The 16,148-nt window shown below is 32.6% G+C and overlaps 3 protein-coding genes across 3 annotated transcripts; all 3 read left to right on the forward strand.

Moving 5' to 3' along the window:
• Positions 1-1,179: 1,179 nt before the first annotated feature.
• On the forward strand, positions 1,180-2,739 carry LOC109704378 (ATP-dependent DNA helicase PIF1-like). The gene has a single exon (XM_020225127.1). It carries the CDS (start codon positions 1,180-1,182, stop codon positions 2,737-2,739), a length of 1,560 nt encoding a protein of 519 aa, XP_020080716.1.
• Positions 2,158-6,538, forward strand: LOC109704380 (replication protein A 70 kDa DNA-binding subunit B-like). Its single transcript, XM_020225129.1, has 11 exons — positions 2,158-3,063; positions 3,141-3,414; positions 3,525-3,621; positions 3,712-3,842; positions 3,932-4,022; positions 4,094-4,226; positions 4,323-4,480; positions 4,565-4,957; positions 5,065-5,121; positions 5,210-5,243; positions 6,374-6,538. The coding sequence occupies exons 1-11, from the start codon at positions 2,920-2,922 to the stop codon at positions 6,536-6,538; spliced, it is 1,677 nt and encodes a 558-aa protein (XP_020080718.1). The 5' UTR covers positions 2,158-2,919.
• Positions 6,539-9,963: 3,425 nt separating this feature from the next.
• On the forward strand, positions 9,964-14,072 carry LOC109704379 (costars family protein). Its single transcript, XM_020225128.1, has 2 exons — positions 9,964-10,120; positions 13,716-14,072. Exons 1-2 carry the CDS (start codon positions 10,040-10,042, stop codon positions 13,893-13,895), a joined length of 261 nt encoding a protein of 86 aa, XP_020080717.1. The 5' UTR covers positions 9,964-10,039; the 3' UTR covers positions 13,896-14,072.
• The last annotated feature ends 2,076 nt before the right edge of the window (positions 14,073-16,148 follow it).

Below are 16,148 nucleotides of genomic sequence, written 5' to 3' on the forward strand. Positions count from 1 at the left end.
GTCAATGCTGCCAAGCATTTTCGCAAAAGAATTTAGAGCAGAAACATTATTTGATGAAAATGGATTTGCTATAATAATAAAGAATATGGAAGACGGAAGATATACTACAAAAAAATGGAATTGATTTGACAACAGATACTTGTAGCCTTATATCTACAAGCTACTTCTCAAGTATGCAGGCTCGAACATTAATGTTAAAATGGTGCCAAGAAGTCAATGCTCCATGTAAAATATTTATTAAGTATAGTAAATAAAGGCCCAGATCCGAATAAAAACAGTAATTGAATGATAATCAGATTGCCAACATTTCCGAACGTGACATACAGCGGAGCATTAATGAAGCAGATGAAATAAAGAATAATTAGATTGTAGATATTTATCAAGCCATATGAAGCTGACTTGGAGCACTATTCGAATTTGATATTACAGTCGGCGAGAAAGCCACAGGTTGAGCGATTTAATATTCATATCGCCATTGAGAAGTCATGTTGTAACATGAAGAACAAAATTTTAGTTGACCGTTATGAATGCGATGTATAGATGTCAGACAAAACTATTTTACAGGGAATATGGCAAAAACCAACTTCACGTTCCCACGATGCTCGGTCTGGAACTAACTTAATTAGATATTCCCTACGAAATGGTTTGGCTTCATCCGACCACGATTTTGGTCGCAGAGAAAGCGGAAACGTATAGAAGAAGTTGTTTATATACACCGAATTCGTCGAGAGCTTTATTTTTGGAAATGCTTTAAGCTTACATTAAGGGTGCAAAACTTTGAACGAACTCAGGACTGTTTAACGGGTGTTGTTTATGAAACATTTCGTGCTGCATGTGATGCGCTCTTGTTGCTTGAGATGACTTTAGATGGCGCACAAAGGCATTGATTAAAAAAAAAGAAGCATCACTGCTTCACATCGATTTAAGACATTCTTTTTGTTGTCTATATATTTATTTGTTGAAGTGGCCTGAACCACAAACTATTGATGATTATGGAATTAATGTCCTGACATCATTGTATAGGATTAAAAAATCTCATTATAGGCAGTGTCAGAGCCTTAAAATGCCTCAGGAAGAATAACAAATTACATGTCTATGTGGAATTTAGATATAGTATTCTATATAAAATGGACTCCGCTCTCATCAATTTCAGACTTCTATCCAAAAGCAAATATTATTATGGAAGATATTAGCAATATACTTCGAGAGAAGAAAGGATTACTAACAACAGATATGTTGAGAAGTGAACATGAGAACTTATACAAAGGTTTGACGCATGAACAACTAACTGTATATCGCTCTGTTTTAGCATCTGTTTATGAAAATAAAGGAGGTGTTTTTTTTGTATATGGTCACGGTGGAACAGGAAAGACTTATCTTTGGAGAACAATAATTGCAAAGCTACGATCAGAAAGTAAAATCGTCTTGGCTGTAGCTTCATCGGGAATCGCATCGCTTCTACTTCCTGGTGGCCGAACGGCTCATTCGAGATTTAAAATACCTATTAAAGTTGACGACTTCTCGACGTGCGAAATAAAGAAGGGCACACAGCTTGCAAAATTGCTCAATCATACTAGCTTAATTATATGGGATGAAGCACCAATGAATCACAGAAATTGTTTCGAAGCTTTAGATAAATCATTAAAGGATGTGCTTGAAACAGATGATATTACTATTACAGGAAAACTATTCGGAGGAAAAACTATTTTACTTGGAGGAGATTTCAGACAGATACTACCTGTTATTGTCGGCGGAACAAAACAGGATATAATAAATGCATCAATTACAAGATCATACATATGGAATGATTGCTACATTTTTCGGCTCACAATGAACATGAGATTGCATAAATGTTCAGAAAATACAGCAGCACAAGAAGATATCTTAAGTTTTGCCAAATGGATACTTGACTTGGGCGACGGCAAATTGGACGCTATTAAGTTGGAAAATGAAGAAGAACCTACTTGGATTAAGATACCCGACGACATGCTTATTAAAAATAGCGGCGATAGTATTAGAGATATTGTTTTGGCAATTTATCAAGATCTCGAGCATAATTATAATAATTCTTCGTATTTGAGAGACAGGGCTATAATCGCACCTATCAATGATTTGTCAGATGAAGTAAACACATATGTCTTATCTTTAATTCCAGGTGAAGAAAAATGCTATATGAGTTCCGATTCAATTTGCAGCTCATCAGGGAATACTGAAGAAATTGATATCCTATACCCAGTTGATTTCTTAAATTCTCTGAAGTTTAATGGTGTACCTCATCATGAATTGAAACTAAAAGTTGGTTGTCCTATAATGCTGCTGCGCAATATAAGTCAACATTCAGGACTTTGTAATGGAACCAGATTAATTGTTACTCAATTAGCATCAAAAGTTATAGAAGCCGAAATTTTTACAGGAAATCATTCTGGTCAGAAAGTGTATATTCCTAGAATTCTAACACATGTGACAGAAACAAAGTGGCCATTTGTTTTGAAAAGAAGGCAATTTCCTATTCGTTTGTGTTATGCCATGACAATCAACAAAAGTCAAGGACAGACACTTCAGTATGTTGGTTTATATCTTCGAAGACCGGTATTTTCACATGGTCAACTTTATGTTGGAGTTTCACGAGTTACCTCACGCAAAGGGTTGCGAATCTTAATAGAAAATAATAATGACGAGCCTGAAGGATGCACTCGCAATATTGTTTTTACTGAAATCTTTGACGATTTGGTAACATAAAACAAAATCGTATGTCATTTTTTTTGCAATTAATAACTATGGCGTATTAAATATGAATAAATTCTCACTTTATTTTCGTATATGTTTTCTAATATGTTGTTGTCAAATTTCATAGATTTATTTTGTACTTTATAACTAATTCGATTCTATTCCTTTCTAAAATTTACAGGATATCGAACAATGACATTTACTCTTCTAAAGGAACTGCATTCGGTGCAACGGCAAACTAAAATCAAAGTCAGAATTAGTAGAATATGGGAAGCAAAGACACCTTTGCTTAAAAATGACATCCTCAGTCTAGAATGTCTTCTCATAGATGAAGAGGTTTTTATCATATTCTATTCTACATAATATATCAAATTGTTTTCTATCTAATTGCTAATATGATGATATTTCAACAGGGATACTCAATGCAAGCAACTATTCGCAAACATGATGCAGACAACTTTAAATCTTTGATTGATGAAGGATCAGTATATATTGTCGACAATTTTAATCTGATCTTGGCAAAAAATAATTATGCAGCTGTTAATCAAAAACATATGATCCAATTTAGCAAATGGACACATCTTCTAAAAGTGACAGAAAACATCGAAACATTTCCCCTACATACTTTTTCCTTCGTCAAGTACGACTATATCAAAACCAAAAAACAATCAACTACTTATCTGATAGGTACTCTTTATATTATTTACTATATATATGCATATGTGTGTGTGTGTATGTGTGTGTATACATATATATGCAATATCTAAATGAACTTCTTTGTCTTTGCACTTTCTTAGATGTTATTGGAACCATAGCAGGTGCTGGACCTGCTTCGTATACGTATGTTGCGCAAAAACAAACTCCAATAAAAAAGTTACAAATTCGAGATTTGGAGTGAGTCCTTAAAACATTGTGAAAAATTTATACACATATTTCTATTTTCCTTTAACTAACATTTTTTTAAACTTGACTATTATTTTGCAGCAATGACACTCTATCTGTTACATTATGGGATGACTTTGCACTTACTTTTGAAAATCAATTAGCTGCAAGAAAAGAAACTGATGATCCAATTATTATAATTCTTGCAAGTATGACAATACGAAATTATAGAGGTACGTTGCAATCTTTTTTTTACATTTCTTAATCTTTTATGAATTCGATTTTTCATGAACTAAACTTGATACTAATTTTTTGCAACTAGATGAAGTTTATATATCCACATGCTCAGCATCAAGGATATACATTAATCTACAAATACCGGCGGTTGAAGAGTTCCGTTCTAATCTTGATGCGTAAGTAGATTACCTATTGTACTTTGTTTTATACAATATTTCGACATATTACAAGAAACTTTTGAATACAGCAAACAACTGGCTATAGCACCAATTCAGTATATAGAGCTTCTAGACAAACCTATACTTAGTCCCTATGAACAAGCATCGAAAAATCGTATAAGCATAGCTGAGTTGGTTCAAATGGATACATCTACCATCAAGGTAAATTTATTATCGTTATTTCTCTACTTTTTTCCATTTGTTATTATTTACTCTTCTTTGCGAAAAAAACTAATCTTTTGTTCTATTATATATTAGGATATAAAATATACATGTAAAGCCAAATTAGTATCCATAGATACAACCTATGGATGGTGGTATAGAGCCTGTTATAATTGCAAAGCAGCAGTGAAGGATTTTGCTGATACTTTCTGGTGCGGACAATGTGGAAAAAATGATCAATCTCCTGTCCCATGGTATGATTTCCGAATAAATACTCATATATATACAAACACACACATATATTTCAAAAACTAATGCTCGAAGTTTCTTTAAAATAGGTACAAATTAGATGCTGTTGTTGATGATGAAATTGCGACGACAAACTTCATAATTTTTGGTAAAATAGCTCAAGAACTTATACGCATCCCTGCTCAACAACTTGCAATCGCCGCAAATGCAGATAAATTTGTTCTTCCTTCTGTTTTTAAGAATGTTGTTGGCCAGACTTATATTTTTCAAATCTCTATTGATTCTCGGAGATCAAACATAAATGCGCAGTCGTTTAAAGTTACGAAGATTTTCATAGATGATCTAGACACAAAAGGAAAAAAAAAGATATATACGAAAGATGCTGAAGATACTCTAGAAGAAACTAATGATGATCATACTACTCATACATCTCAGAATGATTCAGGACCTGAAATAGTTGAAGATCCAATAATACAATCAATGTAAGAAAAATATATATGACAATTCTTATTTCTAAACATTTACAATTCTTTCTACCAATATAAATCTTTTTTCCCTCAGAATTTATGTTTTATTCTTTGTTTTGCAGGAGCTCTCAATCAATCCTCGAAACACCAATATCCCGAAAAGGAAACAGACTTTTTAGGTAATAGAAAAGTTCTCTGTTACATTTTTTTTTCCCTTTCACATCTGTACTAGAGAAGTTATCGTTAACTTTTCATTATAATTTGCAGCTGTATTGAAGACATTGCACCAGAAACCGATGAAGTATAGTCTTTATTACTGCTTATGATGTTTGAGTACTTTACAAACTCGATGTAAATTTATAGCTTTAAGAATTGTATCCTTTTTGGTTTATACAAATTATGTTATATTAACCTTTCTTCGACTCTTTTACTATTATCAAATACTTTGTCTTTTTTCAACCAAATTTTTCTATTTATTGCTTCTACACTGATGCATATTTTTTATTTTCATATATTTTGATTTAGTAAATGTGTATAATTATTTTTTCCTTATGGAGGTTTTGCATAATTAGAAGTTTTCGCAGTATTCTATTTATTTCAAAACGCCAACTTTCCTTCACAGGTTTAATTAAAAACTCTAAATAGCAATCAAATATTTTGTTCTAATCTTTTTACATATGTTTTTTTTTATATTATGAGAAATTATTATTTTATGATAATAGACTAAAATATATTACTACTTAATTCATAAAAAAGAATAATTCAAAAAATTAGTCCATAATTTAGAGAACTTTTATATATTTTTACTGCCAAATTTCAATAGTCTTTATAATTGTATTAGTAATTAAATTTATCCTTAAATTTTTTTTATATCTTAGTACACGAGCATAATATAGCAAATGTTTATGACATTTTTTTTGAAAACTCTTACTGAAACATAAACTTATGAATTTACAATCTCAACTCAAACAAAATGTTAAGATCAATATTATTATTTGTACTCAAAAATTGCATATCTGATATAACGTTCTTATTTATTTAACTAAAATATATTATTAGTTACTTTATAAAAAATATATTTAGAAAGCAAATATATTTAACTNTAAAAAAAAAAAAAATTTTGTTTAAAAAATATTTAAAAAGGTAAGGTTACCTTTTGTTTAAAGTTACTCTTTCCAACTGCTGCATGTAGTTTAATCTTCTCTTGCAGTTTCTATTGTAGCAGTTAGTGTTAAATACATTAAACCTAACACCGAATTTGTATTTACATATAGTTACAATTGTCGTGCAGTTGTAACTACATATAACCAAACGGTCTCTTAAATTCTTGATCGTAAATAATGTACAGATAGACAGAAGCGGGATCAAACAGGCTCTCGCATATTTAAATTTTATCTTATATATTTGGGTGGTGCAGGGGCTATGTTGCAGACTGGAGAGGGGGCGGCGTGCTACGAGGAGATAAAGTTGGGCCACGAATGCGAGCTGCCGGAGTGTTTCACGATCTGCGACACTCGCTACCACCACAGCAGCCAGGCTTATTACTGCGGCGCCCCACAAACTTGCGTCTGCGAACATGACTGCCCCATCAATTAGCTCCCAATTTTTTTTAAAATTTTTTCCAGCAAAATTTTACCATTTCTTTTCTTAATTTTGGGGGTTTATTATCAGATCTATTTTTTATATTATTAAAAGCTCAAGCCGTTAGAGAATAATATATTGTTTAAATAACCAACTTTGGTGGCTTAAATATATGATGATAATATGAGACTTTTTGATGTTTTAAATTAAAGGGTAAACTTCAAATACCATTCTTGTGGTTTGCACTTTCTCATTTTAGTATTCTGTAGTTTAAAATATATCAATTTAGTGCCCTGCGTTTTCTTTTTTTTTTTTTTTGGTTAGCCTCTCGGTTAATTTTTTTATTAAATTATATACAAAAAAATTCAGATACTACACCTATAGTTTATCAATATTTACTTTAGTAACTTTTAGTTTTAACTTTGTCACTGATTTAACGAAAAAAATGAGTGGAGGGGATAACGAAAAGAAAAAAATAAAATCATATGGTACGAAAGTGATACATTTTAAACCACAGGAGATACTAAGGTGAGAATGTGCGAAACCATAGGGACACTATTTGAAGTTTTTCCTAAATTAAATGTAGAGATGCGTTACATTAAATGAGTTGTTTGAATTAAAACTCATAAGCTTCCACTGTAATACTACGTGAAATGAATGTTTGATTCTTAAAAATTAGGCTAAAATATAGAAAGTTCTCTTGTAAATACCTATTTTTCACGACTTCCAAAAAATCTATATTTTATCTTTTTAAAATTTATATCGCTGTTTCGTCTATTTGTCAAAATTTATACTAAAATATTCTTGTAAATAACATAGACATATTCATAAATTTTATTTTTTTTCTTGAACAAATAAGGGTTATTTGGTCATTTTTGGCCTCACTATTAATGTCATAACCCTCTGAGATATTTATAAAATGTCATGAGGCAAAATTTAGGGTTAAATGCATACAGGTCCCTGCAAACATAGTTAATTGCGGAAATATCCCTGCAAAACGGAAACTCCATAAGTTATCTCTGCAAAAGTCTAAAGTTATGCAGATATGTCCATCTGATTAACATCTGTTAGAGAACTGTTTATTTTTTAACAGTTTTCATGTGATTTGACCATTTTGCCCTCACAAATATATCCCTCCAAAAGCATCTTCCCCCTCTCTTTCTCTTCCTCTTCCTCTTCGGGCTGCCGGAGCGGATGGCGGCGACGGCGCGGGTCGAGCTCGCCGGCGACAAAGAAGATGGAAGAGAAAGAATGAGAGGAAGAAAAAAAAGGGAAGAGGAAGAAGGAGAGGAAGAGGGAGAGGAAGAGGGAAGAGAAAGATGAAGAGGGAAAGGGTTCGTCGCCGCGCGCCGCCGCCGCATCTCCTCCCTCGCCGGCGACGAAGAAGAGGGAAGAGGAAGAGGAAGAGGAAAAGAAAGAGAGAGAGGAAGAAGAAGAGGGAGAGGGAGAGGGTTCGCCGCCGCCGTCGCATCTTCTCCCTCACCGGGAGAAGAAGAGGGAGAGGAAGAGGGAGAGGAAGAAGNGCTCGTTTCGAGCTGGCATAGTTTAGGGTAATTGCCTGCTTTTTCCTGTCTAAAAGTTAGCAATCAAAAGGCGGCGGAGTAATCACATTATAACAGAATATAATTTACAAACCAAACAAAATAGCACTGCAAACGGGGAGCGGATCCGGGGGCGGGAGGAGTCGACCACCTCCTATTTCTCGGTGGATTATGACAGATTTATTTTTATCATATTTTTTTATTTATGTTTGTCGCTCTATTTGGGACGGGTTAAAGCACGAGTGAATTTTTGGTGTATTTTTTTGTCATAGTGGTGGAGCAAAGAAAGGATAGATCCGCTCTCGAATTCTAGATAATTAAACTACCACATCTCAAAAGTGCGGCACGGATTTTCCTCTTTCTCAACTCCGACATGCATGACCTCCTCTTGGGATCGCCCTCGTCCTCCACCGCAAGAGGAATGAGGTGCGTGATGCATTCGACAATCTCGACCTTGACGACGGCGGCGGAGGAGGTAATCTGTTCGACTACGACAATGATGATGAGTAAGTTGCACCTTTTAAGACTAAATTGAAAAGTTTAAAATTAAGTTGTACCATTTGAGATTAAATTGTATCATTTGAAACTATTTGAGATTACTGTGCACTATAAAAATAGGAATTATACTATTTGAGATTAAATTGCAACTTCTCACGACTAGAAATTTGTGTAATTTTTCAAACAGTACAACTTAATCTCAAATAGTACAATTTAATTAGTTTCAGATGAACTGATGCAACATTTTCTTTTCTTTTTTTTTTTCTTTGCTTTTTGGCTTTTTCCAGATCAGCCGCCACATGATGGCCTTCTCACACACACGCGCGCACACACACATATAACAAACATATATATACATATACATATACACACTTATACGTACACATATACATATATATATACATATATATGCACGCATACATATATATACATATACATACATATACATATATATTCCTTTTTTTTTCTTTCTTTTTTTTTTTCGCACTATGTATGTTCTCTCTAACGTCATCAAATCCTGCGAACGAGAGAGAATCGAGAGAGAAAAAGAGCAATAGTATAATTTGGCCAATTTATTAAAAATTCAAACATATTCTACAAAAATACAAAAAAAATTACAAGTTTTGAAAAATGTAAACAAAATTTTTTTAAAGTTTTGATTCAACTATCTCATCTTTTAATTTATTTGATTTGAGTCAATTAGTAACTTTTGACTAATTAGACAAAATTTTGACACCAACGTACGTCTACTATCACCTTAGATCCGATCCATTTGACTAACATTAGTTATTTTAAAAATATTAAAATATAAATTGAACTAGTGAACTGCAAATTTTTAGAAGTTTCTGTTAAAAAGTAAAAGAGTTTACAAGTTTAAATAATTACTTGCCAAGAAAAAAAAATTCGAGTGGTTTTTACTCCAGATGTATTTAACCTATTTTTAAGCGATAGCTAGGAATGCAAATGGATCGGAGTTGGCGGAGCTCGTACTTATATATGCTGGAATGGTGCAATAAATGGCGGTCAAAATATAAAGAAAATAATAATTCATTTTAAATCTGTCTAATGTGCTAAGAAAAGAAGACACTTTAATTCGCGCAAATTCATCAAATATCTACAAAAACTCTACTTCCATTTCGATCCGTTCTAAATAAAATGGTAAGTAAAAATAAATAATAAAATAAAAATCAATCCATCCCAAATAGTCCCGTCCCGCCAAAGAAACGGGTCGGGTGGTGCGAGACCCTTGCTGCCACCCATCCGCCCCGTTTGCATCCCTTTGATGATCCGGTTCGCAAGATGACATGGTAGACCAGGTCCATCCAAATAACTCGTCGTCCTTTGCATGTGCCCTTTTTTTTAAATAAAAAAAAAAACCATCACCATTCGCGTTCTCCTCCACACGCTCGAGATCGCAATCGCGATCGCAATCGAAATCGAAATCGTTCGATCGAGAGAGGGAGAGAGAGAGATCGAAATGAATGTAGAGGAAGAGGTAGGAAGACTCAAGGAAGAGATCCAGCGATTAGGGCAACTCCAATCCGATGGATCTTACAAGGTACAATAATTAACTAATAATTCCCTTCTTTTTCCGCTTCTGGATCTGAGGATGTTGCTTTAATTGTTCGGTTTTTAGTTCATTTTTTTTTCTGATTGGACCAATGCAATCCACATTCGCACTTCTCTATGCATAAAATTCGTTCTTTTTCGTTATTTTCTATTTAATTAGAAAAGTTTGTGATTTTTGCAGAGAATTAGAGTGATATTACATCAATTTAGGTTTCTTTTCGCGTTTTTATCTCTTTTTTCGGGTAATTTTTAGTGGATTTTTATGTAAAGGCATGTCGATTTGGTGGGGAAGCGATATTAGGGAATTTTTTTTATAACTAATCCTATCGATTTTTATAATTATAAAAATAATTTTCTTAAAAAAATAATTATAAAAATAGACTTTTAAATGCGGTGAATGATTCACCGCATTCATTACTTCTATTTAGCAGTAGAAAAATAATAAAAGCGGTGAACCATTCACCGTTTTTACCATCGTAGAATTATAATAAAAAGAAAGAAAAATAAAAAAAGCGGTGAATGGTTGACCGCTTTTAAAAACGGTGAATCATTCACCGCTTTTATAAGAATATATCTACAAATAAAAATTTAACAGGTTTATTTTTAAAATAAAATTTTAGAAGAGGACCATTGAACTAAAAACCCCAATATTAGGTCCTTGATTCCAAATTACAATGTACTTTCCAAGTTAAAGTTGTTTGATATTCGAACAGTTTTTTCTTTATTTAAAATTTTCTATTCGATCGAGTGGTAGGTATCTCAAACAATGCAATCCATATTCGCACTTCTTTGGATATAAAAACTGTTCTTTTTAATCAATTTCCAGCTAACGTGTTTAGTAGCAGGAAAAAGCTGTGATTTTGATGCGAACTTTGGGTACATTGCAATAATTTAGGTTTCTTTTTATGTTTTTCTTACTTTTTTGGGTTAATTCAAGTGAATCTCGACGTAAAGGCTCATCAATTTGTTGGGGAAAAGATATTAGGTCCTTTGATAGTTCCCATTTAAATTAGTTAGATATTAGAATAGCTGTTTGTTATTCTAAAGTTTCTATACAATTGCTTTGTATCTTGACCAATGCAATCCACATTCGTTCTTCTTTTTATGTAAAAATTGTCCTTCTCCATGAATTTCCAGTTAATGTGTTTTGTATTACAAAAAGAAAGAAACTCTGTGATTTTGCAGCCTATATTATTACATTATTTCAAGTGTTTATTCATGATTTTGTTTTCTTGCATTTTTGGGCATAATATTAAGTGGATCTTGAGACAAAGTCACGACGATTTGTCGGGGAAGAGATATTAGGTCCCTTGGTTCCAAATCACAATGTAGTTTCAAGTTTTAGTAGTCGGTAATATGGCACGCATGGGAAGAGTTTAATTAAGTGGCTAACAAACAAGAACAATCTAAGAGTGAAATATCATATGGATTATGTATCTAGTGAGAGATTAGTGGTTTGTTTTCTGTGGTTCGAATCTGAATGCTTGATGGTTTATTGCTTAGGAAATCTTGGAAAGTCTTTAATGAGTTATTAAAACTTCTTACTTTGAAACAACATGCAATTTCTAGGAAACATGATTTGGTATGTTAGTCCCCTTTGATTCCAGATTATAATTAATGTAGCCCCCATTTGAAGTAGAAGGTGGTATAGTGTACATGGCATTGGTTTAATTCGATGTCCAAGAAATAAGCTAGAGGGAAAAAGCGCATAGATCATAAGTTAAGTGAGAGATCCGTGCTCAGGAAATTTGATTGTTTTTTGAGTTTGAATCTGAATGTGCTCGTTGGGTTATTGCTAACGGATTTTTGGAAGTTCCTTTATTCTCCTTCTACGAATTTAAGATTTGATCTCTTTATTTTACGTGCCATGCTTTTGCACGACTTTGATACCAATCCATTGCATCTCCAAGAGCCTATTTTGTGGCTTATTGTGTGAAGTTATAGTCGTACAACTTCATGTTACTTATGTAGCTAAGTGTATCTTAGTTGGGGTCGAACTGTGAAGTGAATAGCAATGAAGGTTGTGGAACCAATTTCATTGGGCTAGGATTAAATAGAACATGAGGTTTGCCTTTTCTAACTTTTGCCACTCATAGAGTACGCTCAGATGGACTCAAAGAAGCGAGACTAGCAATAATAGTAACACATTAGTAGTTGTTCAAATATCACAAGATTTTTTGGTGTCTTTACTGGATGTTGTGGAGTAGTTAAAAACTTAATAGCTTTCCCAAAAAATGCTACTGACCTATTTGATAGATTAAAGTTTTCTGGAACTGCTGATTACCTCTATTCGATCTCTTAAAATCTTTAACAATAATCTCATATGGTAGGTCCAAAAAATTACGAACTGCTTCTCGAGCCATTAAAGAGTCGCGTCTGTGTACGAATGATGGACAAAATCTTCTTCTCATAATTTAGCAATTAGAATTAGTTGCTTGTATCAACTTGTTAACTGATATGACACAATTTTGTGATTAAGGAAACAATAGAGCGTGATGGGTGCAATGCACCGCACGGCCGTGAAAGCATCTCCTGGCATGCTTTCGGATAAGCATATGATGAGTTGATTTGATCAAAGCTATTTTCTAATTTAGCTCATTTTTTTAGGTGCAAAGATCTATTGACCAAGTCGATAGGCTGTATCCTGAGTTGACTTGAACAATTGATATTTTTCTTGAAAGTTGAGACCGTGAAATGAACCAAAGTCTTGAATTTGTTGGTAACAGTGTTATAAGGTAACTTGAGGGAATAGTATACTATTTATGTATTTGTTTACATACGTAGGTATGTACATATGTGTATGTAATGATGTAAATACCATGATCTCATTTTCTAGGGGGCTGAACTTAAATGCTGAGTTCTGCGCTATCTAATGACTGGTTCACATCATTGAACCATCCTTTTCTATTCATGCTTTTGTAATATATATATAGAGTCCAGCTACTATAATATCGATAATACTGAGCACTTGGTTGTATCGATTTTTGCATCGTTAGATTTTTCCCTTTGACCATTTGCTCCCGTTAGGTCATACAATTCAATCAATCACCCACTCAACTCTAGGAGAGGACCATCATCCTAATCGGGAACCATTATCATCCTAACGGCACATCCTTTCATCCGACGGCCGAAAACCTAATAGCACCAAGTGTTTGGTACTATTAATAGTATTTGGCCTGGTTTGCTATCGAGTTTTTAATTCTTGGATGAAAAATTGTAGTAGAATTACGATGATAGAGGTTCCCTAGGGTTTAGTAATGGTCCTCTAGGGTTGAGTGGGTAGTTAGTTGAATAGTGTGATCTAAAGGATGAAATTGATCAAAATGTAGATCTAACGACTAAAAAATCAATAGCAAAATAGCCCAAATACTATTAATAGTATTCCGGCTTAACTCTCTCTTTCTCTCTCTATATATATTGATTTTGTGTTAGGGCTCCTTGAAATGCTTTCTATTTAAACATTCTATTTGTCCTTTCCTTTCTTAAGAAAAAAACCTTGGAGCATGTTTCGCTTGTAGCTCGACGCATCATGTTCTACCGATAATTTTAAGATTCTTCACGTACTTTCTTTGATTTGCCTGTAGGTAAAGTTCGGAGTCCTCTTCAACGACGACAGATGCGCGAACATATTCGAAGCACTTGTCGGAACCCTGAGGGCCGCGAAGAAGCGAAAAGTTGTCGCATACGACGGGGAGCTTCTGCTTCAGGGCGTCCACGACAACGTGGAGATAACTCTCTTGCCGTCCGCGCTCGGAACTGCGTAAACTACCATACTGTCTCCAAATGTGATTTGTGCATGCGGAAATAAATGAAGTTTATTATGTAAGCCATAGTGAGTAGGAATATGAAGCTGCCAAGCTTTTATTGAATCATGAATTCGATGTGGTGTTTGTATTAATGTTTATAGCATATATAAGATCATGTATTCATGTGAGAGAGCATTTATAAGATCTTGTCAGATTATTATTATTATTATTATTATTATTATGTTTTGGCGGAAAACTTAGCATCAACGGTTTTTCAATCTGAAAAGGATATCGCCGCTAATGGCAACTGCTAAATTATGTGAAATAATTATTTTTCTGTGAACGGTATTTTTGATATTTATATGGATTAATTTTATACAGGTCCCTGCAAATATAGTGAATGATAAACATATCCTTACAAAGTTAAACTTTCATATGTTATTCCTGCAAAAGTCATGGTATTTTCAAATATATCATTGTGGAATCCGTTAGAAAAATTTAGTCAACTATAGATTAAATACTTAATTAGGTTAGTTTTTGATATTTTTACTCCTCTTATATTATACTGTTATGATTTTTAGAGGGACATTTGTGTTCTCAAAATTGAAAATATAAATAGTTCTTTAACGATTCTCTAACGGTAACAAATCAGAAGGATATAATTAAAAATATCAGAATTTTGTAGGAACAATCTATGAAAATTGAATATTATAGAAATATATTTAACATTCACTATGTTTATAAGAATTTGTATAAAACTAACCTTATTTATATTCAATATAAATTTTAATATTTGGGCTCGAGACATTTTGATTTAACGCTCTGATATGGCAATTCAATTTGATAACATGCTATTTAAATAGATATGCATGAAAAATTCATTAACTTTTGATAAAAATTAAAATTCGATAAAATTCAACAGTAATTTTTTAAAACTCAAGATTATAATTTTTTTTTTATCAAATAAAACTTAGACAATTACAGGACGATCGTTAATAAAATTAAATTTAACAATTTTTTTTTTTTGATGATTAGAACTTGATAAATGTCAATTAGAAAAAATAAAATTGAGGCCTCAGCATATTTCATTTTTATTCTTTTTATCAAAGACAATGGCACCGGTCCATGGCTGACGTGGTGAACCAAATTATTTGTCACCCCTATTGTTACACTGACATGTGGGCCCCACATGTCAGTGTCAACGCCACACTGGGACTAAATAATTTCGCACCTCCCATGCCAAAAATGGAATAAACACTAATAATTTATCCCCCAATCCAACCTTTGCCAATGCAATAATTCGCCACTCCCCTTCTCAACGACAAATTATTTCCTGCACCCGATGCATCTCTACACTCGATGCACCACACCTTAAAAAAAAACAAAAAGAAATCCAAAACATCTAATAATTCAAAATTTTATTATCTGAAAATTACGTAGTTCAAAAAATTTATTAAAAATAAATATTTAATATTTAATATTTATAATTTTTTCTATACATAGGTCTTTTAAATATTATTAAACGTGTCTTAATAAGTTAGGTTATGATTTTAACACTTTTAGTATAAAATTTAGCATTATAGTGTGTGAAAATACTCAATATAGATATGAGTAGCATTATCTACAGAGCTAGATATAAAATATTATATAATTTAAAATTATTACTTAAGCTTAAAGTAGTTTTGGTTCAAAAAATCAATATTAAAGAAAAAAATATTATATATATGTTTCAGAATTTTATAGAATATTTATATAAGAAGTATATGTTCAAGTGACGAGCTGAATTGTTTAATTTGTCGTAATCTTATTCGACGCATTTAATATTATTTATTGTTTAAAAAATTGAACTAATATTAGAGATAAAAAAAAAGAAATTTTTAGGATGGAATTAATTGTCTATAACCATACCTTATATATATATAATATATAATCTTATCTAGTATTATTTTTCAAAAAAATTAATTAAGTTTTAAACTAGATATTTTTCCCTTAAAAATTACTTTATTATTTTTTTTTAATTTTTTTTTTTAAACTATTTGGGACTATAGGGCATTTAAGAGAGTGGTGTATGGGATGATATACTTGTACACCCGGTGCAAGCAATAATTTCGTGTTCTCACCTGTGTCTCGCTCTATGTATATAAATGGCGCTCGTAGAGAGAGAGAAAATAACATTTTTTTTCTGTTTAGGAGAGAGAAAGAGTGATCCCACTTATCCCCAAAATTCGTCAACAATTTCTCTCTCTCTCTCTCTCTCTCTCTCTCTCTCCC

Source organism: Ananas comosus, unplaced genomic scaffold (genome assembly GCF_001540865.1).
Source record: "Ananas comosus cultivar F153 unplaced genomic scaffold, ASM154086v1, whole genome shotgun sequence".
In the NCBI taxonomy this organism is placed as follows: domain Eukaryota; kingdom Viridiplantae; phylum Streptophyta; class Magnoliopsida; order Poales; family Bromeliaceae; genus Ananas; species Ananas comosus.